This window comes from Salvelinus alpinus, chromosome 27 (genome assembly GCF_045679555.1).
Source record: "Salvelinus alpinus chromosome 27, SLU_Salpinus.1, whole genome shotgun sequence".
Classification (NCBI taxonomy): domain Eukaryota; kingdom Metazoa; phylum Chordata; class Actinopteri; order Salmoniformes; family Salmonidae; genus Salvelinus; species Salvelinus alpinus.
The window spans coordinates 21,650,429-21,673,375 of record NC_092112.1 but is presented as its reverse complement, the minus strand read 5'-3'; the positions used below and the strand labels follow the sequence as shown (position 1 = coordinate 21,673,375).

The 22,947-nt window shown below is 39.9% G+C and overlaps 3 protein-coding genes across 6 annotated transcripts in view; all 3 read left to right on the top strand.

The window, feature by feature from the left end:
* The first annotated feature begins 2,916 nt into the window (after nucleotides 1–2,916).
* Nucleotides 2,917–7,453, top strand: LOC139556156 (cell cycle control protein 50A-like). Its single transcript, XM_071369732.1, has 7 exons — nucleotides 2,917–3,405; nucleotides 4,502–4,621; nucleotides 4,891–4,998; nucleotides 5,178–5,265; nucleotides 5,350–5,493; nucleotides 5,586–5,792; nucleotides 6,273–7,453. The coding sequence occupies exons 1-7, from the start codon at nucleotides 3,172–3,174 to the stop codon at nucleotides 6,464–6,466; spliced, it is 1,095 nt and encodes a 364-aa protein (XP_071225833.1). The 5' UTR covers nucleotides 2,917–3,171; the 3' UTR covers nucleotides 6,467–7,453.
* A 135-nt stretch (nucleotides 7,454–7,588) lies between these two features.
* LOC139556157 (cytochrome c oxidase subunit 7A2, mitochondrial-like) lies at nucleotides 7,589–9,861 on the top strand. Its single transcript, XM_071369733.1, has 4 exons — nucleotides 7,589–7,756; nucleotides 8,110–8,199; nucleotides 9,405–9,489; nucleotides 9,639–9,861. The coding sequence occupies exons 1-4, from the start codon at nucleotides 7,739–7,741 to the stop codon at nucleotides 9,695–9,697; spliced, it is 252 nt and encodes an 83-aa protein (XP_071225834.1). The 5' UTR covers nucleotides 7,589–7,738; the 3' UTR covers nucleotides 9,698–9,861.
* Nucleotides 9,862–18,894: 9,033 nt separating this feature from the next.
* The window catches only part of LOC139556155 (collagen alpha-1(XII) chain-like), a 99,002-nt gene continuing 94,949 nt past the window's right edge, over nucleotides 18,895–22,947 (top strand). For all 4 annotated transcript variants that reach the window (XM_071369731.1, XM_071369729.1, XM_071369730.1 and 1 more), the window contains exons 1-2: nucleotides 18,895–19,083; nucleotides 19,976–20,087. In XM_071369731.1, the coding sequence (XP_071225832.1) occupies nucleotides 20,018–20,087 (70 nt within the window). In that variant the 5' untranslated portion in view covers nucleotides 18,895–19,083; nucleotides 19,976–20,017. The remainder of the gene's footprint in view (nucleotides 19,084–19,975; nucleotides 20,088–22,947) is intronic.

Here is a 22,947-nt window from a genome sequence, read left to right as displayed (position 1 = left end):
GAACAGGCTAGTAATAGGGGTTGCAACAATCTCGGCAGATAATTTTAGAAAGAGAGGGTCCAGATTGTCTAGCCCGGCTGATTTGTAGGAGTCCAGATTTTACAGCTCTTTCAGAACATCAGCTATCTGGATTTGGGTGAAGGAGAAATGGTGGGGGCTTGGGAGGGTTTCTGTGGAGGGTGCCGGGCAGTTGACCGGGGTAGGGGTAGCCAGGTGGAAAGCATGGCCAGCCGTAGAGAAATGTTTATTGAAATTCTCAATTATAGTGGATTTATCGGCGGTAACAGTGTTTCCTAGCCTCAGAGCAGTGGGCAGCTGGGAGGAGGTGCTCTTATTCTCCATGGACTTTACAGTGTCACAGAACTTTTTTGAGTTTGTACTACAGGATGCAAATTTCTGTTTGAAAAAGCTAGCCTTAGCTTTCCTAACTGCCTGTGTATATTTGTTCATAACTTCCCTGAAAAAGTTGCATATCACGGGGGCTATTCGATGCTAATGCAGAACGCTACAGGATGTTTTTGTGCTGGTCAAGGGCAGACAGTATGTACACAGGCGCTAAACACGATATATACTATAAACGCTGCATAAACTATATTATAACTATGTGTAGAGATGGATGAATAAAAACAAATTAGAGAAACAATTTAACAGGATGATGTGCAATTGGGGAAATATACTGAACAAAAATATAAACGCAACATGTAATGTTTTGGTCCCATGTTTCATGAACTGAAATAAAAGATCCCAGAAATGTTCCATATGCACAAAAAGCATATTTCTCTCAAATGTTGTGCATGAATGTGTTTAATCCCTGTTAGTGAATATCTCTCCTTCGCCAAGATAATCCATACACCTGATATGTGTGGCATATCAAGAAGCTGATTAAACAGCATGATCATTACACAGGTGCACCTGGTGCTGGGGACAATAAAATACCACTCTAAAATGTGCAGTTTTGTCACACAACACAATGCCACAGATGTCTCAAGTTGAGGGAGCATGCAATTGGAATGCTGACTGCAGGAACGTCTACCAGAGCTGTTGTTAGAGAATTTAATGTTACATTTCTCTACTATAAGCCGCCTCCAATGTCGTTTTAGAGAATTTGGCAGTACGTCCAATCGGCGTCACAACCACAGACCACATGTAACCACGCCAGCCCAGGACCTCCACATCCAGCTTCTTCACCTGCGGGATCGTCTGAGACCAGCCACCCGGACAGCTGATGAAACATTGGGTTTGCTCAAACAAAGAATTTCTGCACAAACTGTCAGAAACCGTCTCATCTGCGTGCTCGTCATCCTCACCAGGGACTTGATCTGACTGCAGTTCAGCGTCGTAACCGATTTCAGTGGGCAATTGCTCACCTTCGATGGCCACTGGCACGCTGGGCAAGTGTGCTCTTCACGGATGAATCCCGGTTTCAACTGTACTGGGCAGATGGCAGACTGCGTGTATGGCATCGCTGTCTGCCACCCCATGTCGCAAGGATCTGTACACAATTCCTGGAAGCTGAAAATGTCCCAGTTCTTCCATGGCCTGCATACTCACCAGACATGTCACCAATGGGATTCTCATGAGTAACGGGTGTGACAGCGTGTTCCAGTTCCCGCCAATATCCAGCAACTTCGCACAGCCATTGAAGAGGAGTGGGACAACATTCCACATTCCACAGACCACAATCAACATTCTGATCAACTCTATGCGAAGGAGATGTGTCGTGCTGTATGAGGCAAATGGTGGCCACACCGTTTTTTAAAGGTATCTGTGACCAACAGATGCATATCTGTATTCCCAGTCATGTGAAATCCATAGATTAATAGGGCCTAATGAATTCATTTCAACTGACTGATTTCCTTATATGAACTGTAACTCAGTAAAATCTTTTAAATTTGTTGCATGTTGAGTTTATATTTTTGTTCAGTGTACACTATATACTGTATGTGGGATAGAAACAATACTGGTCACACCAAATGTATACAGTAATATGTTTATTCCCACTATTTTGTGTGTATGAGGATAACCTAAAGAAAATCCACTTCAAGATGATCAAAGGGTTAACCTCAGATCAGGAGTGCACTGTGTTTTATTTAAATTCTTAGAAGCATGATATGAATTTTGTTAAATCATTTTAGATATCAAAAAAGAAGAAAAACACCACCTACCCTAACATTGTCTATGGTAGACTGACCTATATAATGAGATCATCACTTTCTAGAATCAGTCTCGGTTTGCCAGACTCATGGCGCACGATGTCTGTGAAAACAGACCCTGGCCTTGACCCAACTCTCCGAGGGTGTCTCAGGGAGAGTTGGGATATGCAAAAAACACCATTTCAATTCACACATGCATATTAATACACACTTGCACATGTGTGAAATAGGACAAATATAAGCACCCACCAAATGATTTGTATTATTAAGAGACTAGGATTGGATTAATAGGCTATGCATTACTATAAAGCAGATGAAAACATGCTACCAGACACCATCAGTTGACCATGGCTATATGGTGAACTATATGGACAACATACAGAGCATTGTGTGCATTTTATAGCATACACACAGTCTAGATAATATGCCCTAAAAAGGTAATTTATGATATCAATCCAGGTAATCAGGCACAGTTGTCCAAGGATGACCCATGTATGCTATATCAGCTGGTTATTTATTTGCCTCAATAAATCTGAATATTCAAACGGATGTTTGTCATTATATGAGGATTCATCATTTGATAGACAAATCAAGTAGACAAATCAAGACCATGGTTTTGGTCAATTCAGGTCAACATCAATTTATTGGGCAAAACAAAAACATATTTTATTACATTAGAAAATAATTAGAATTAAAATTATACTATGAATGAAAATGAGATTTTGTCACTGGTGAAACGTTCATCATAGTTGATGATGTCATCACGTATGTCAAAAGAAAACTAAAAAAAAAACTTCCTGACTTGGCTGTTCGTAACGCTGGGGTAGCTATATTTAATTAAAATGAGTTACCTTGCGAAATAACCTATAGAAAGCGACCACAATTATACCTTATTTATCAGAGCATTATCATACTTGTCTCGGCTAAATTGTTAGCTTCAGGGAGTCTCGCTATAATAGCTGCCACTGCAGTGCCACTGGTTGTTTTATTTTAGAACAGAATCGTTCTGAGTGAAGCCATGATGGCGTCGAGCTACAACGCGAAGGAAGACGGTCACGTCGCCGCACCTGGTGGTGGGACCATCCAGAATAAAAAGCCCGATAACACAGCGTTTAAACAACAACGATTACCTGCTTGGCAACCCATCCTGACAGCGGGCACAGTTCTTCCAGCTTTCTTCGTTATCGGGCTTATCTTCATCCCCATTGGTATCGGCCTCTACGTCACGTCCAACAACATCAAGGAGTTCGAGGTAAGGCCCGTACTATCCGGGATCCTTAGCTAGCTGCCTACTGTACTTAATAAGTCCAAGAGAAAGGGGGCACCTTTAGTACTAGGGAGGGGGATGGGACAGGTGTATGGAGAAGCCTGATCCCGCCACCAAAAAACTAAAAAAAGCTACTTTTTACACACTTCCATGTGCCTCAAAATCACTATTTGCTTGTATATTTACTCCCCCCAGTGTTGTTTCTCATGATGATCTGTATCAACAAAATATAGCCTAAACACAAACAAGTTCTACAAAGGCCATTAGAAACTGAATGCTGTATGCCGTGGTATATGAGACCATATAGCACGGGTATGACATTTATTTTTACTAATTTAATTACAATTGTAAGCAGTTTATAATAGCAATAAGGCACCTCGGGGTTGTGCTTACAATACCACGGCTATGGGCTGTATCCAGGCACTCCGCAATGCGTGTAAGAACAGCCCTTAGCATATGGTATATTTGCCAAATACCACACCCCCTCGTGCCTTATTGCTTAATTACACCATGGCTTATGTATTTTTAGCCACCAGATTCCGACCCTACCGCTTTACGCTTGTTCTCTCTTAGCTGTACTTGCGTCAGAACACAGTCATGGTTAGATTAAGACACAATGTACCTCAATGCAGGGATGGGATGTGCCACTGTATTCCAAATTGTACCTATATCCAAACTGATACATCGAGAAGATCGATGCCAGAAAACTGACCCTTTTGTCTTCATGCTAGCTAGCAGTAGCCATATCAGCCATCTTGAATTGGCATGTCACGTTGAATAACAAAGTAGCTGATTGGCCGCGGTGTCTTAATCTAACCATGATTGTGTTCAGACCCCAGTGCATCTCAGTGTAAACAAGCGTAACTGTAGGCTCGGAATCTTGTTAATGTACTGTATTTGATATCAGGTCACAGGTGCACCATTTGTGGTTTAGTAGGCCGTCATTGTAAATAAGAATTTGTTCGTAACTGACTTGCCTGTTAAAGGTTAAATAAAACAAATCAATTCATTTGAAATAATGTTAGGCAGCAGATTTCCAGCCATTTGGAAATGCTGTTTTGATGTACACATGTCATTACAGATTGATTATACTGGGACTGACATGTCCAGCCCATGCTTCAACTGCTCCCAGAGCTTTAGTTGGAACAGCACAAGACCATGCACCTGTGCACTGCCCTTCTCTCTGGAACAGCCCTTTGAAGTAAGTATGAAGCATGATGTCTGCATCCCAAATAGAAACCTATACACTATGTCAGTGGTTACCAACCTTTTCCGGCTACTATTCCTACCAACTGAATTTTGCTCTGCCTGGAGTACCCTTGAATTACCCCCTTGTGCGTTTTACCAGTGGGCCTAGGGTCTCATCAGTCTTCTCAAGTACCCCCTGTTGAAAGGCTAAGTACCCCCATGTATGTTTCTGAATTTGAAATGTGATCATCATGAACATTGAATATAATTTTGTCTCAACAGAGCAACGTATTCATGTATTATGGCCTGTCCAACTTCTACCAAAATCACCGGCGCTATGTCAAGTCCAGGGATGACAGTCAACTGAATGGTGACACCACCTCTCTAATGGTACATATTATGCCTTTAAAACAGGGTACCTGTTTTCACACTGCTTTCCTGAATCTCTGCAATGACTTTTGACTGATCATCAACAATTTTACATCTTTAGTTATCTGACATTTCCATCAAATTGGCAAGATGTTCTGTGCAATGATCTAACGTTACATGTCTGCTTGCAATGTCCACAGAACCCCAGTAAAGAGTGTGAGCCCTATGCTCGCAATGAAAAAATGCCAATTGCTCCCTGTGGTGCAATCGCCAACAGCATGTTTAATGGTAAGACCGTTAAGACTTTTTTTAGACCAGCATTACTAGAATTGCAATAGGAGCAGCTCTGTTTATTCATGATCTTTTCCTCAGACACTTTGGATCTGTATTACATTGACCCTAATGGCACAAGAATCCAAATTCCTCTGATGAAGAAGGGGATCGCTTGGTGGACAGATAAGCATGTGAAGTTCAGGAATCCAGGAGGCAACCCCAACCTCACAAGTGCTTTTCAAGGTGAGCAAGCACTCAGCAGAATTGTTACTATTGAAGATGATAAAGAGTCTAATTTTTTTTACTAGGAATCTCACTATCATTTCCTCACCCAGGTACAACGAAGCCGATCAACTGGCGCAAGCCTGTCTATGAACTAGACACAGACGCTGAGAATAACGGCTTCATCAATGAGGACTTCATTGTGTGGATGCGTACAGCTGCCCTCCCCACTTTCCGTAAGCTGTACCGTATTATCCAAAAGAAGAACAACATGACGCCGACACTTCCCCGTGGCAACTACACCCTGGAAGTCACCTACAGTATCCTTTCACTGACAGCTGTTCAAATGATACAGCTGTACTGGAAGTTTGGGTTTGTGGAATGATAGCTTGTGTTCTGATGTAATAGGAATGTTCAAATCAGTCATTGTCATAATAGGTCAGACAGACCAGGTCAATGTTGGGCTGTGTTCAGTAGGGGGCCATTCCTTCACTTGCTAATAACAATAGGTTTCACCAGCTGGGTGATGATGAATACTGTCTTTCTTTGTTGTTTCCACTAATATAGACTACAAATTATTTAATACCAGTCCACATTGTTATTGTATGATATGTCTTTAAGATGGCAGTGACTCTCCTGATCATGACTGTATCTTTTCTGTCTGAGCCTCAGAAATAAAAGATCCAATCACGGATCAGGAGCCACTCCCTTTTAAGATCCTTCTTGCTAGAGTTATTTTGTAAGTTAAATGGGTCTGAAGTTGAGCATTTGTTGAGTCTTCCTTAATGAGTTGATCCTAGACTATCCTGTTCGTAGCTTTGAGGGCCGGAAGCGTGTGATCCTGAGCACCATCTCCTGGATGGGGGGCAAGAACCCTTTCCTGGGCATCGCTTACATCACTGTGGGCTCCGTCTGCTTCTTCCTGGGAGTGGTCCTCCTCATCATCCACCACAAATATGGCAGTCGCAACAACACCGCTGACATCCCTAACTAAAGACATCTTGTATGTATGTTGCATGCTGGCTAGCAGAGGCATGGGTGTAACCAGTGGCTAATTACAAGCACTGGTGGTCTCTTGTGTCTGGCTTGTGTACTGTGTGTAAGAATGGCCTGCTTGTCAAAAGTGCTGTGCAAGTATTGGAAGAGCAAAGACGTCAGGGGAGAGTTCACTCGTATTTATTTTTCATGGTCAGAAAGCTATGCAGTTAACTTAGGTTTTTCTGTCAAGATGTTGTATTGACAGTAAGTTGAAATGTAATGACGCTACATCAATGTGCAGATAGTACCGTTTTAATGCAGAAATATGTGTGTGTCAGTCATAGATGTTTATTAGTTTACTTCTATATGAATAAATTATTTAAAATAATGTTTGAATATGGTCAAGCGAATTGGAACAGTCCGTTAGGCTAAATGTTGAATTGCTTTGAGTCAAGGCTGTTTATTCATACAAGTATGTTCTTGTTACATACAGTAGTTTGAGGAACATATTTCTGGTCTGTTTACACTACAGATAGGTCTCTATAGATTGCACAAGGTTGTGCACAGATTTTCAGGTCAAGCGGTATGGAACGCTTGCAATGTTTTCAATGTACGTTAGAACTTATTTTCTCAGTGTATAAATAGTAATTTTGTTCAGCTGCCTAAAATATGCAGAGTCAAGTTTAAGTAACATAACGCAAATGAAAATAGTCAATTTCAAGGTTTTCAGGGACCAAAGCTCCATGTAGCCTGGGTGCCAGTCTGTTTCTGCATTCTTGCAAATTCATTATGTAAAACATGTTTAGCATGGCAAATAAGTAGGCAAGAACACAGACATACCTTGGACCAGTCTAACATTCATTTTATTCTATTGAAAAACATCCTTATTTATTTTCTTACTAAGATTGTTGCAAATTGGTGAAATATGTTTTGCACGAGTTACCACTGTTACCAAGAGATTATACGCCTGTTGCTTGACAAATAAAATAATGTCTGGACAACTCATGTTGTTAACCAGAATTTTATTTGAAAATGGTTGGGGAAATGTTTCAAAATTGAAAAAGTGAATGTATACTTAATATAATGTTTGAATCTTGAGCCACTTTTGGCAGTACTTTTATAGCCCAGATACAGTAGCTGGTGTTGGCTTGGTTATTCTCCAAGTTCACACTCCTGCCCAGTATGTGGCAGTATGCCCCCTTTCCTGACGCGTCAGTAAATCCTCCAAAGAAACTAGCGGAAACGTGGTGTTACTGTGTCCTTGTACGACGACTGACGTGGGGAAAAGATGTACCGACACATTCAAGTAAGATATCGATTTAGTCATGTTTTGATTGCAGTTGTTAATATCTGTATTCAACGGAATCGGTTTGACTCTTTTATGCATCCTAGAAGACGAGTAGCGTAATTAGCCTTTAGCGGTCATGGGATGACAGGTAGTGGCAACTACTAGCTAGCCATTTAACTTACAGGTAGCAAGCTTGCTAACGTTATCTACTAAACTTTTTTAAAATTTACTTGTGTTTATGGCAAATTAGCTTGGTTAAATACACAGGTAGATAGCGGCCTATTCCAAGCCAGCGCTGATCTTAAAATATATCTGTAAAACTACAGTGCCGATGGGCTTGAAATTGATGCTTCTTTTTCGTAATTTGACAGGCGCTCCAGCATGTGTCGCGGCGGACGCTGAGCAGCAGCTCCCGCAGGCAGTTGGAGAACAAGGTCACACAGAAGCAGAAGCATTTCCAGGTAATTGACAGGATTTATATGGCTGACGGCTTTAATAGGCAATGTCCTTAAAATATGACATTCAAATCTACTCTTTGATTTTTAGTTTAATGTCATGGAAAATGTAGCTTGAAATTATTGTTGACAAAGTGATATTTATGTTTTGATGACTGGTGACATGTCCACCTGTCCACTTGTAGTTCCCCTCCAATGAAGCCTGAGTTACATATAGTTGATGGATAAGTATATCTGATTGACAGAAGCTCATTGGGTTGGAGTTAATGCTTTGCATGCTGGGTGTAAACTGAAAACAGTCAAATATTGTGTCCCTAATGGCACCCTATTCCATACATAGTGCACTACTTTTGACCAGAGACCTATGGGCCCTCGTCTAAAGTAGTGCCTTAAATAGGGAAAAGGGTGCCATTTGGGACGGTGTCAATGTTGTGAGATGGATGAGAAACCCATGTCTGACTCTAATTACCACTGGCAACTGATCAGGGGAGAGTGATGCCACTGCCTCATCATTGGCTGCTTTTCAATAAGTGATTGTGCAAACTGTGTTGCTTTTAAATGCTTTCTAGAACTTGGTGCATATCTTGCTGTAAATAATTAAAAGTGTAATGGCTGGATTGCTGGAATGTACTTGTTGCATTCTGTGGTTAGAATGGTCAATTTGTGGGCATTAATGACCACTCAACCACCCAGATAGAGTTCTCTGGAGATGCACTGTTGAATCCCTTTGCTCTACTAGGAGATGAAAAGATAAATTCAAGTAAGTCAATGTCCACTCAAATGATGCTTTTCCCTTGAGACTTACACCCACACTAGTGGGCCGCCAGTGTTTTATGTTAATGTAGGCTCTAGTATTATTGTGTTTATATCAGGAGTGTGACACTAAAAACTTGTGATGAGCAGAATCAACAACCTCTGCTTTGTGAGATGATGTTAAAGTTCACAGTTAGGCATTGCTATGTAAATGCAAGCTGAAAAGTACCTAGGGCCTTAACTTAGCTCCAAGTCAGAGCAGGTCCGCCGGAGTCATGGTTCAGTGAGACATAGGGTGCCGGCCTGTGTAGATGGAAACATTGTCTGAGCCTTTCGGTTATAACACTGGGGTGAATCCTCATTGGAAATGCGCCAAAAGAGAACACCACAGCTTTGGTGAGCTTAAAGGATGCAGGATGCATTACATGAATTTAATACGGTATATTTTTCTTCACCAGGAGGACAATGAGATTCCAATTCATTTGAAAGGGGGTGTCAGCGATGCTATCCTATACAGAACAACAATGGCACTCACTATTCTGGGTGAGTACAGATGGACTCCATGGCAAACTAATCCATGTAGACATAAGATCTTGGTTTAGTCTGGTTGTACATTACCACATTATATTGCTCAGTACCTTTTTGTAATACACTTTATTTAAATAGTAATAACGTCTTACATTTCATTGCAGGATCTGCATATGTCATATATGAGCTGGTTTGTGCATCTTTCCCCAAGAAGAAGGAGTGACTGCAGCTCCTGGGCTCACATGTTCTACAATACACCCTGTTAGTTGTAAAACATTGTCTCCATGTCCTCAGGGGGTTGATTTGTCCTGTCATAATGGTTTCTGTTTCATGGGATCAATATTTATTTATTTATTGTAACTTAGGATGATTAAATATGCCTCATAATGAAGTGTCATTCGTCCTTTTTGTATGTGTTTAAATGTATATTTAAGTACAGGACAAACCATAACGAACGTTGGCTGTGTGAAGTAGATCACCTGTTGTGTGGCGACGAACGGTGGTGATTCAACATGTAGAATCGTCTGAAAACGAACAGAAAATGACGGCAGGTGTTTTGTGGTCAGAGGTGATAGGATGGCCACCTGCTGTGTGGATGACATTCGTTATGGTGTATCCTTTAAACTAAACTGAATAAACAATGTTAATTGTTTTACGTATTGAAATGACGTAGAACAATGTTGATACAACCAGTGTATATACCAGGGCTCATCAACTAGATTCAGCCAAGGTCAAGTTATTTAAAAAAAAAAATATTCTTATTGAGCGAGTGGTTAGGGGGCCGGAACATTATTAGCTGATTTCCTGGTGTGTTTTTTTTTTTTTTTTTTTGTCCAATAAGGCATTAACATTTTGGTCATTTAGCAGAAGCTCTTATCCAGCGTGACATACAGGAGCAATTAGGGGTAACTGCCTTGCTCAAGGGCACATCAACAGATGATTCACCCAATGGGCACAGGGATTCAAACCAGCTACCTTTCAATTTCTGGCCCAACGCTCTTAACCGCTAGGCTACAGTACATTGGGAAAGTATTCAGACCCACATTTTGTTACGTTACAGCCTTATTCTAAAATGGATTAAATTATTTCCCCCCCCTCATCAATCTACACACTACTACTACATAATGACAAAGCAAAAACAGTTTTTTAGAAATGTTTGCTAATTTATTTTTAAAAAATGAAATGGGAATGTCACATTATACATAAGTATTCAGACCCTTTACTCAGTACTTTGTTGAAGCACCTTTGGCCGCGATTACAGCCTAGAGTCTTCTTGGGTATTACGCTACAAGCTTGGCACACCTGTATTTGGGGAGTTTCTCCCATTCTCTCCAGATCCTCTTAAGCTCTGATAGGTTGGATGGGGAGCGTCGCTGCAAAGCTATTTTCAGGTCTCTCCGGAGATGTTTGATCGGGTTCAAGTCCAGGCTCTGGCTGGGCCACTCAAGGACATTCAGAGACTTGTCCCGAAGCCACTCCTGCGTTCTCTTGGCTTTGTGCTTAGGGTCGTTGTCCTGATGGAAGGTGAACCTTCGCCCCAGTATGAGGTCCTGAGCGCTCTGGAGCAGGTTTTCATTAAGGATCTCTCTACTTTGCTCTGTTCATCTTTCCCTTGATCCTGACTAGTCTCCCAGTCCCTGCCGCTAAAAAAACCCCACGCTTCACTGTAGAGATGGTGGCAGGTTTCCTCCAGACGTGACGCTTGGCATTCAGGCCAAAGAGTTCAGTCTTGGCTTCATCAGACCAGAGAATCTTGTTTCTCATGGTCAGAGTCCTTTAGGTGTCTTTTGTTTCTCATGGTCTGAGAGTCCTTTAGGTGTCTTTTGCCAAACTCCAAGAGGGCTGTTGTGTCTTTTACTGAGGAGTGGCTTCTGTCTGGCCACTCTACCATAAAGGCCTGATTGCTGGAGTGCTGCAGAGATGGTTGTCCTTCTGGAAGGTTCTCCCATCTCCACAGAGAAACTCTTGAGCTCTGTCAGAGTGACCGTCGGGTTCTTGGTCACCCCTGGCCAAGGCCCTTCTCCCCCGATTGCTCAGTTTGGCAGGGCGGCCAACTATAGGAAGAGTCTTGGCGGTTCCAAACTTCTTCCATTTAAGAATGATGGAGGCCACTGTGTTCTTGGGGACCTTCAATGCTGCAGAAATGTTTTGCTACCCTTCCACAGATCTGTGCCTCCACGCAATCCTGTCTCTGAGCTCTACGGACAATACCTTCGACCTCATGGCTTGTTTTTTTTCTCTGACAGGTTTAGAGATGTTTGCAAATGTATTAAAAACTGAAATACCTTATTTACGCTGTCAACTGTGGGACCTTATATAGACAGGCGTGTGCCAATCCAAATCATGTCCAATCAATTGAATTTACCACAGGTGGACTCCAACTTGTGGAAACATTTCAAGGGTGATCAATGCACCTGAGCTCAATTTCGAGTCTCATAGCAAAGGGTCTGAATACTTAGTATATAAGGTATATCAGTTTTTTATTTTTAATACATTTGCAAAGATCTCTAAACCTGTTGTCGCTTTTTCATTATGCGGTATTGTTTTTAAATTGAGGAAAAAAATATTGAATCAATTTTAGAATAAGGCTCTAACGTAACAAAATGTGGAAAAAGTCAAGGGGTCTGAATACTTTCCAAATGCACTGTATATCCATTCAGGAAACTTCTGAAGGAAATATTAATTTCCATTTACAGCACTGGTAATAATTCCCATAATGACAATCTCATTAGTAGTAAACCAGACATGAACAGCATTGTTAATAGGCAGCAGGTATGGTGCATTTTGAAAGTATTCAGACTCCTTCACTTTAAAAAAAACATTTTGTAGAAAAAAATCGATTTAATAAATTTTAAAATAAGGCTGTAAGGTAATAAAATGTGGAAAAAGTCAAAAGGGTCTGAATACTTTCCGAATGCACTGTTCGTACAGATCTTATTATAAACACAAGTGTACCATTTAAGGTCCAACTTCAATGGTTTATTTTAACATTGCAATGGAAAAACACTTTGGTATTTGGTATTTGTTTAAGTAGTAATTGATTTTATCTTATACATGTGACCCAAGTGTTCCCCACTTTTGCAGTGTGGCTCCGTTTTTAAAACTTGTCTGTAAGATTAGTACCTTATAGTTCCAACCCAAGGGCACATTAGGCCAAGGGCAGTGTTAATATTGTCATCAAATGATACTTTGTAAATAAATTAGTATATCTACGATTAGAATGACGTTCCTATTTTGGAATGTCCTTGAGCTCTAGCCTACAGAAATCGGGACTAGATCATGGGAAAATGTCATGAGATGCAATTTGCTCTATTGTTTACTTTTTTTGTTGGGGGTTTGATACGCTATGCATCTTAGTGTTGTATAGCAGATAAAAAGTTTCAATTTTTTTGTTTCAGACGTTCATGAAATGTTTATTTATTTTTTAATTACAGAGCTTTTTCTGAAGCAATGCACCAGAAAGCATCGCTGCAGGGTTTTCGCATGTGCATTTTGCCTTTTGAGCCGCTAGAGGGCAATGTCTTCAAGGGAAATTATTGGGTTTTACATTATGATAGACCGATGGTCGGGCAACTGAATTCTCTCGTTTGAAAAAGTTCTCTGTTTTCATTTCAATAACACGTCAATAATCAATAACGTTCATTTGAAAAAGTTGTTTTTAAAAATGATCTGTTAGGCTATAGATTATAGCATATGTATTTGATAGATGAGAATGGAATAGGCTACTCCAGTAGCCTCAAAAAATCCAGGCACAATTATGTTTGTACATTACCACTTTAAGTTGCTCAGTACCTTTTGAAATAAGACTATTTAATTATTAATAACCTCTTATTTCATTGCAGGATTTGCGCATGTCATATATGAACTGGTTTGTGCAGGTTTCCTCAAGAAGGAGTGACTGCAGCTCCTGGGCTCACATGTTCTACAACACACACTGTTAGTTGTTGCATAAAAAAATTTGTTGCATAAAAAAATGTGTAGTGGAAATGGCAGGAGAATTGTATATGAAACATTTTCTATAGATTTACAAAATGGTGACATTTTTTTTTTGTCTAACTTTTTAAAATTGTGACCAATGCTGGAAACTGAATAAATGATAATTGCCAAATAATTTTGAAGTATGCACTGTACGTGTCATTACGTAACTATAAAACTTAACTTCACATTTTATCCTAAATGCCTAGGCCCAGTGCTTGAAAAAATATACTATAAAAATGTATCTTTGCAAGACAAGGATTGTCCTGACTTTCAATAATGGCTGAATTGCTTTGCCTTGCTTTCTAGTTGGCTAGCTAGTTTCACCATCCAATTATTTCAGATCTACAGGAGTGCAAGTCTCACCATGGCACGGACCTTGGTGATACATTGGCACATGAGAATGATTATAATATGGCAAATATTAGTCAATTATTACATTCCATCCATGCTGGATTTTCTGTCTTGCCACAGTTTTCTTACATGAATACAATGCCAAAAAAGATGCAACACTGTTTCTGGGTGGTCATTACAAAAGGAGCAATTTGAGTTGATGTTTTCCTTAAACTTCATATCGTGGTTGGCAGGATAATATTTATGAATAATTTTAAAGGACACTTCCTTAATTTTGTTAACAAGTAGGTATGTGTGTGGCAACATCCAAACTTTTCCCCAACAGATATTATCAATAAATCCATTCCAATAAGGCATGACATAAGGTATGACATCGCTCTGTTGTTGAATGGACCAAAAGAGAAACAAATCTTTCCTACTGATGAGTCAACAGGGTCAACGGAAGGTAGGCTCTGAGGGTCAGGTCTTGACACGTTCCTGAAACAAAGAGGTATTTTTATATAATATATCCCGATTATTCCATATATAATATCTGTGTGGATAAAAATTATGCTTATAAATTAAGGATCATGACAAGAAAACCTGCCAATGAAAAGCAGAAAGTTTCACTGGAACTCTGTCAATATTATAATTGCAAACCAACATGAAGTTAAGGCCACCAAAAGTAGAGAAGACATGATGAGGAATAAAATTCCACATTGAAGTGGGTCTTCTTAGGAATTGTTTTATCCAATTGATCTTAAAAGTATTATTTAAGGTAGTAAAGTCCAGAAAATTCAGCCCACCATTCTCATAAGTGTTTATTACAACAGTTTTACTAATGTAATGGGTACGGTTTCTCCACAGAAAGTTGAAAAGCATCTGGTCTATCTCCTTGCTTATTTTACCGTCAAGATATAAAGATAGAGCGCCATATGTTAGTCTAGAGATGCCTTCAGCCTTGGTTATTAGGACTCTTCCTTTTAAAGATAAGTCCCTCTGTAGCCATTGATTTAGCTTCTTCTGTTTTTAAAAATAAGAGGGTTCAAATTGAATAAGCCTCTAGACTTCTGATCCTTTGTAATGGTTATGTCTAAATATGTAAGTTCTTCTTTACTGGAATACCATAATATGAAGGTGTCACACAATCTTTGACAGCCATGAGTTCACATTTATTAATGTTAAGATATAGACCAGACGCTTTGGAAAAGGATTGTATCACATTGATCGATATGGGAATTTGGTTAGCATCTTTCAGAGAAAGTGTAGTATCGTCAGCCAGCTGGCACGAAGCACCATTACCTTCTTCAAGAGCTCAGAGCGAGTGACGTCACCGATTGAAACTCTATTAGCGCGCACCCAGCTAACTAGCTAGCCATTTCACACCGGTTACATATAGACTGCATGATAAGATTATTATTGTGGACAAAAGAGCAAGATCATTTTCATTTGTCAAACTGCAGGCAAGCATCGATTATCATGTCACCTGAATAAGACTGTCACCACCCTGTGAACTTCATCATAATTTATTTAATCTGTAGCCTAATAAACTGCATGCTTTCTCGACGAGTGGTAGTGGACCTCACATGTTATGGCGTGACTCCCAAGTTTACTTCGATGGTTATTATATCAATATTGGCGGATAAAACTGTTTCCACCGACATTATTCGCATAATTAACAAAACAAAAACAAAAAAGATCCCACCTTGTCTAGCGTATCTTGCTCCAATTCCAATGGTTTATTTTAACATTACAATGGGGAAAACACTGGTATTTACTTAAGTAGTAATATAATGTAATTTATCTTCTATATGTGACCACAATTCCTCACCTTTTCACTGTCTTGCTCCTTTAAAGCCAGTCTGTAAGATTAGTACCTTATTATTAGAAACCAAGGAGGACACATTAAGCCAAGGGCAGTCATAATGTTGTCATCAAATGATACTTTGTAAAGAAATTACGAGTATATCTACAATTAGAATATGACGTTCCTATTTTGGAATGTCCCTTGAACTCTACACAGAAATAAGTACTAGATCATGGGAAAATGTCATGAGATGGAATTTAATCAATATTGTTGACTTTTTGTTAGTGAATTGATACGCAATGCGTGCACATCTTACAATGTGTATAAATTATAAAAAGTGCCATCAGACATTTGTGAAAATGTTAGTAACGTTTTTTTTTACCGAGTTTTATCTGAAAACTTTATTAAGTAGAACCTAATGCTCAAGGAACCAGCGTTGCGTTTAGCCTCTTAAGCCACTAGAGGGCTATGTCTTCAAGGGAATTGATTGGGTCTCGCATAACAGGCCGATGGTCGGGAAACTGAATTCTGTCATCTGAAATTTTTTTTTTTTAATCTCTTTTTTAATGTTATTAACACGTTTATCAATAAAACTTTCAGTTGAAAAAGTTTTTCTGCTTTCAAATGATCTGTAGGGCTATAATCTATTGCCTACGTATTTGATAGATCAAATAAAATTGTATTTGTCACAAAATTCAACAGGTGTAGTAGACCTTAACCGTGAAATGCTTACTTACAAGCCCTTAGCCCTTAACTAACAATGCAGTTCAAGAAATAGATTGAAGAAAATATTTACTAAATAAACTAAAGTGAAAAAACTAAACAAAATAAAAATAAAAAAGTAACACAAGAAAATAACAACAATAACGAGGCTATATTGGTACCGAGTCAATGTGTAGGGGTACAGGTTAGTCGAGGTCATTTGTAAAGTGACTATGCATAGATAATAAACAGCGAGTAGCAGCAGTGTAAAAACAAGGGGGGGGGGGGGGGGGGGGGTCAATGTAAATAGTCCAGGTGGCCATTTGGTTAATTGTTCAGCAGCTTTGTGGCTTGTGGGTAGAAGCTGTCGAGGAGACTTTTGGTCCTAGACTGTCGATCCGATACTGCTTGCCGTGCGGTACCAAAAGAACAGTCTATGACTTGGGTGACTAGAGTCTTTGACAATTGTTTGGGCCTTCCTCTGACACCGCCTAGTATATAGGTCCTGGATGTCAGGAAGCTTGGCCCCAGTGATGTACTGGGTCATATGAACTACCCTCTGTAGCGCCTTACGGTCATATGCCAAGCAGTTGCCATACCAGGCGGTGAAGCAACCGGTCAGGATGCTCTCGATGGTGCAGCTGTATAACTTTTTGAGGATCTGGGGACCCATGCCAAATCTTTTCAGTCTCCTGAGGGGAAAAAGGTGTTGTCGTGCCCTCTTCACAACTGTCTTGGTGTGTTTGGCCTATGATAGTTAGTTGGTGATGTGGACACCAAGGAACTTGAAACTCTCGACCCAATCCATTTCAGCCAATGTTAATTGGGGCCTGTTTGGCCCTCCTTTTCCTATAGTCCACGATCAGCTCCTTTGTCTTGCTCACATTGGGGGAGAGGTTGTTGTCCTGGCACCACACTGCCAGGTCTCTGACTTCCTCCCTATAGGATGTCTCATCATTGTCGGTGGTCAGGTTGTGTCGTCAGCAAACTTAATGATGGTGTTGGAGTCATGCTTGGCCACGCAGTCGTGGGTGAATTGGGAGTACCACAGGGGACTAAGCAAGCACCCCTGAGGGGCCCCAGTGTTGAGGATCAGCATGGTAGATGTGTTGTTGCCTACCCTTACCACCCGGGGGTGGCCCGTCAGGAAGTCCAGGATCCAGTTACAAAGGGAGGTGTTTAGTCCCAGGGTCCTTAGCTTAGTGATGAGTTTTGTGGGCACTATGGTGTTGAACGCTGAGCTGTAATCAATGAACAGCATTCTCACAAAGGTGTTCCTTTTGTCCAGGTGTGAAAGGGCAGTGTGGAGTGTGATTGAGATTGCGTCATCTGTGGATCTGTTGGGGCGGTATGCGAATTGGAGTGGGTCTCGGGTTTCCAGCATTATGGTGTTGATGTGAGCCATGACCAGCCTTTCAAAGCACTTCATGGCTACCAACGGTAATCATTAAGGCAGGTTACCTTAGCTTTCTTGGCACAGGGACTATGGTGGTCTGTTTGAAACATGTAGGTATTACAGACTCTGTCAGGGAGAGGTTGAAAATGTCAGTGAAGACACTTGCCAGTTGGGTACAGGTCCTTGTAATCCGTTTGGCCTCGCGGCTTTGTGAATGTTGACCTGTTTAAAGGTCTTGCTCCCATCGACTACGGAGAGCGTGATCACACAGTCGTCCGGAACAGCTGGTGCTCTCACGCATGCTTCAGTCTTGCTTGCCTCGAATCAAGCATTAAAGGCATTTCGCTCGTCTGGTAGGCTCACGTCACTGGGCAGCTCGAGGTTGGGTCTCCCTTTGTAGTCCGAAATATTTAGCAAGCCCTGCCACATCCGACGAGTGTCAGAGTCGGTGTAGTAGGATCCAATCTTAGTCCTGTATTGACGCTTTGCCTGTTTGGTGGTTCATCTGAGGGCATAACGGGATTTCTTATAAGCGTCCGGGTGAGGATGGATTAGGCTTCTCCAATTGCCTATTTTCAATAGCAAGGCCAAAATGACTGTTTGATGTCGGCCTTGCCATTTTAGTTTATAGGTTTAGGTTGATGGATTCACTTTTTATTTCACTTTGAAGAAGGAATCAGGACAGAAAGCATCGCCCTTTACTCATGCCTCACCTGTATAATTATGATTGGACAGTGTTAAGAATGTCTTGACATTTTCTGAGTGGAATCCAAAGACTTATTAAATACTTCAATAACATAACAATATATTTATAAATATTTATCTACTGACATAAATCCCATTAAATTAAAATGACGTAGTTAGGCCTACTAATTCTTAAGTGGTCACTGAATAAATGGGCTGTTGAAGATTTTTCCATTATTCCATTGTCTAAAAAAACGGCTAAACGGCTGCCAATAACAACACATCTCCTGGTTTCCAAACGCAGATGCTATGAACTTGTGGATAAAACCTTTAGAGAAGCATCATTGAAAAGGAATGCAGAAAACTATGCTAAGTTTCCAAAAGTATATCCCCACACTTTGAGAGGCTGCATTTATCAATCTGTGGCAGGGTTCCACGCTTGCTGAGTGTCGTAAGAGTTTACGATAGTAAAGGGAGAGTTGGGAACAGCCCCCTATTAAGTAGCAGATTGTAGAGAGTCTTCCCACTTGGAAAAAGGCTTCTGATCTGTGACCTCCGCAAGAGGAGAACTGAGTTTTCGTCTGTGCTTAGAATATTGATTCTCCTCCCGTAAAACTTGTATCCATCATTACCAGAAGGGGCATATCCAAAGAGGCTTTACTGTTTTGTATTCTGAAATCAAACGAGCGACAGCACAACTTCATTTCCACAGGTCAGTATTGAATTAATTGAATATGGAATTATGGATTGGACTACTGTTTAGGCTATCTGAGAGGTAAAGGGAGATTAGTCATGCTCATCTGGAGACCAGGGAATTAGGCAATCCCAATATCGTGCTCTGAATTTGTCTATTTATTATTTGCCTATTGATCATTTTCGTCAAGGTGTCTTTATGTTAAGGTGTCTTTGAAAATGAATTATTGCCCGTAATTATTCCCCAACAACCATGCCATAAATGCCGTGTTTCTTGGACTCATGTGCATTGGGCATATAGGTTGGCGTTGGAATATTCTTCGCGGTTTAAACATGCAGGTTAATTCCTAATGTGTGAAGTAAATTAGAATTTAATTTTAGAAGAAAGGAAACATGTATCACTTAGGACTGGTGGCCTATACAGTGTTCGATATTGCATGATATTGTTTTTTGTGCTTGGAGACACGGGTTGGGTTTTCATATATTTTGTACATGTTGGATAGTTTATAGCTTTTGAGTCATGCTCTAGCCTACTCCCATCTCCATCAATGCAAGTCTTGACTGAACAGGGACCGCCTTTTTGATCAGATAGGCTACAGCAGGAAGCGCGTTTATCCCATAGAAAAGTGTAGAAGAGACAATTTTCGATTTGCAGCTGTGCATTAAAAGTTGATAGTGAGTTTTCTTACGATGTTTTTAATCCCTGTTTAAATTGGACCAATATGATAAGACAATGTCGTTTAGATGTTCAATTGTCTTTCCATTGTCTTTGAATGCACTTGGTATATGACACATCTACAGTTTATTTGGGATTGTATGGCATTTAAATGTTTGATGCTTGTGGTAAAAGTACAATGTGGAATGTTGGAGCATTGCTGAAATGCGTGCGTAATTGCACGTTCTTTTTGTAGCCTCATTCATGTTCTGCTGAACCAGAGAGAAAGAGAGTCAAAATGAAGATAAGGCTGCCTCTGGCAGCGGCTGCCTTCCTTGCAGTGCTACTATCCTCCGCCGTGGCCCAAGGTAAAGTGATCCCTCACCTGACATTTTTTTCCCCCCCACCTCCAATTTTTTTCTACTGTTAATTAAACACAACTGAATGAAAATGTGCATCCTCCCCGTCTCTCTCTCTCGCTCTCTCTCTCTTTACCCCCTCCCCCATTTCTCTTTCTCCGACTGTAGCTAATGGTGTCGGTTCTTTAGCTCTTCATGGTGAAATTGCAATACTTTCACCACATTTAATTTAATTTTGTTAATAAATGTTTGCTGAAAGAAAATGTCTACATTATTTGTATCTCATGTAAGACTATAGGCCTATAGGTAGATCTTTGGATTCATCGGTAGGCCTATGGATTCATCTGTAGACATATATATTCATTTCTAGACCTATGGATTCTTGTCTTTTTGTTGTGTTTGTATAGGTTGGCTATTTCAATTGTCTTTTTATCCAATTTTGTCTGTCTATTCATTGGGACAGGTTGAATTATCTTTAGGGTAGGATATTGAAACAGTCTGAGGAATGCAACATTATATTTTTCAATCAAAAAGTGCGTTTCAAATAGATTTTTTTAAATCTAAAAGTTCAAAGTGGAACAGGCCCCATCATAGTGGTCTGGAAGTTAGTGAAAGGCTAACTCACTAAGCATGGATAGTTGCAGTGAAGTCTTTCTTACGCTAGGAGGGGCACTTGCTTGATATTTTTAATAGGAATTTCTGTCTTAGTTGATCTAGTATGCATACAGTAGTTCTCTGGGGAATGGAAGAATTTCAGCTGTACAAAAATGAAGTAGCCTAAAGGAACAACGTAATGATAAAGGAACTAGGCAATGATAAAGGAACTAGGCAATGATAAAGAAACTAGGTAATGATAAAGGAGCTAGGTCATGATCAAGAAACTAGGTCATGATCAAGAAACTAGGTAATGATAAAGGAAGTAGGTAATGATAAATGAGCTAGGTAATGATAAAGGAACTAGGTAATGATAAAGGAACTAGGTAATGATAAAGGAACTAGGTAATGATAAAGGAGCTAGGTCATGATCAAGAAACTAGGTAATGATAAAGGAACTAGGTAATGATAAAGGAACTAGGTCATGATAAAGGAACTAGGTCATGATAAAGGAACTAATGATAAAGGAACTAGGTAATGATAAAGGAACTAGGTCATGATCAAGAAACTAGGTAATGATAAAGGAACTAGGTAATGATAAAGGAACTAGGTAATGATAAAGGAACTAGGTCATGATCAAGAAACTAGGTCAGGATCAAGGAACTAGGTAATGAAAAAGAAACTAGGCAGTGATAAAGAAACTAGGTAATGATAAAGGAACTAGGTAATGATAAAGGAACTAGGTAATGATCAAGGAACTAGGCAATGATCAAGGAACTAGGGAATGATCAAGGATCTAGGTAATGATCAAGGAACTAGGCAATGATCAAGGAACTAGGCAATGATCAAGGAGCTAGGTCATCATCAAGGAACTAGGTCATTATCAAGGAACTAGGCAATGATCAAGGAGCTAGGTAAATATAAAGGAACTAGGTAATGATCAAGGACCTAGGTAATGATCAAGGAACTAGGTCATGATAGAGGAACTAGGTCCAAAAAAAAATGCCCGTAAGGGATGTATAGATAAGCTATAACTACGATGTCATTTTTTTCCAAATTAACCGAGAACTCGACTGTATGTCTCCACTTTCATTCTGAGAAAAACGGGGCGTGAAGCCAATTGTCCTTCTCGTGATCTTTTTTCTCTCTGATGAAACGGAAAGACAAAATATAAGTGTCTCTAACATTATTTTCCAGAAACTGTTAGACTGAGAAATAACATTATTCTGAATCTCCCAAGACCATTCATATAAATTACAGATTACAGAGGTCAATCATACTATAAAATGTAAAATATTCTGTCAGAATATCATATTTTTTAAGAGAAGCCTTCTCTTTTGGTATTTTCCAAAATCTTGACCTACTTGGAGAAACCAGAAATTAAGAGAAAGAGTCATAACAGCAACAACACTAAAACACTTTTTATTTTGTCATTGAGATGAATTTGGTAACACTTTATTTGGATAGTCCATCCATCTGTAGATGCTCTACAGACTATCAGCAACATTTCAACGATCTATTAACCCTAGCCCTAGCCCTAACCTTAATCCTTACCCTAACCCTTATTCTAAACCTAACCTTAATCCTTACCCTAACCCTTATTCTAAACCTAACCCTAACCTTAATCCTTATCCTAAACCTAACCCTAACCTTAATCCTTACCTTAACCCATATTCTAAACCTAACTCTAACCTTAATCCTTACCCTAACCCTTATCCAAATCCTAACCTTAATCCTTACCTTAACCCTTATTCTAAACCTAACTCTAACCTTAATCCTTATCCTAAACCTAATCTTAATCCTTACCCTAACCCATATTATAACCCTAACCCTAATCTTAAACTTGGCAAGCAGTTGCTCATCAATATATAGTTTGTTGATGGACTATTTGGACAATCCAAATAAAGTGTGAACATGAACTTTTCGCTCATCATTGAGATGTTGTGTGTGTGTTGTGTGGGTGTTGTGGGTGTGTTGTGTGTGTGTTGTGGGTGGGTATTTGGTATTTTTTGGTGTTTAATTAGGATTCCCATTAGCTGTTGAAGAAAGCAGCAGCTACTCTTCCTGGGGTTCACACAAAACATGAAACATGACATAATACAAAGCATTAACAGACAAGAACAGCTCAAGGACAGAACTACATCAATAAAATAAATGCACACGTAGCCTACTGTACATATCAACACATGCACACAAACTATATAGGTCAAATAGGGGAAAGGCATTGTGCCATGAGGTGTTGCTTTATCTGTTTTTTGAAAGCAGGTTTGCTGTT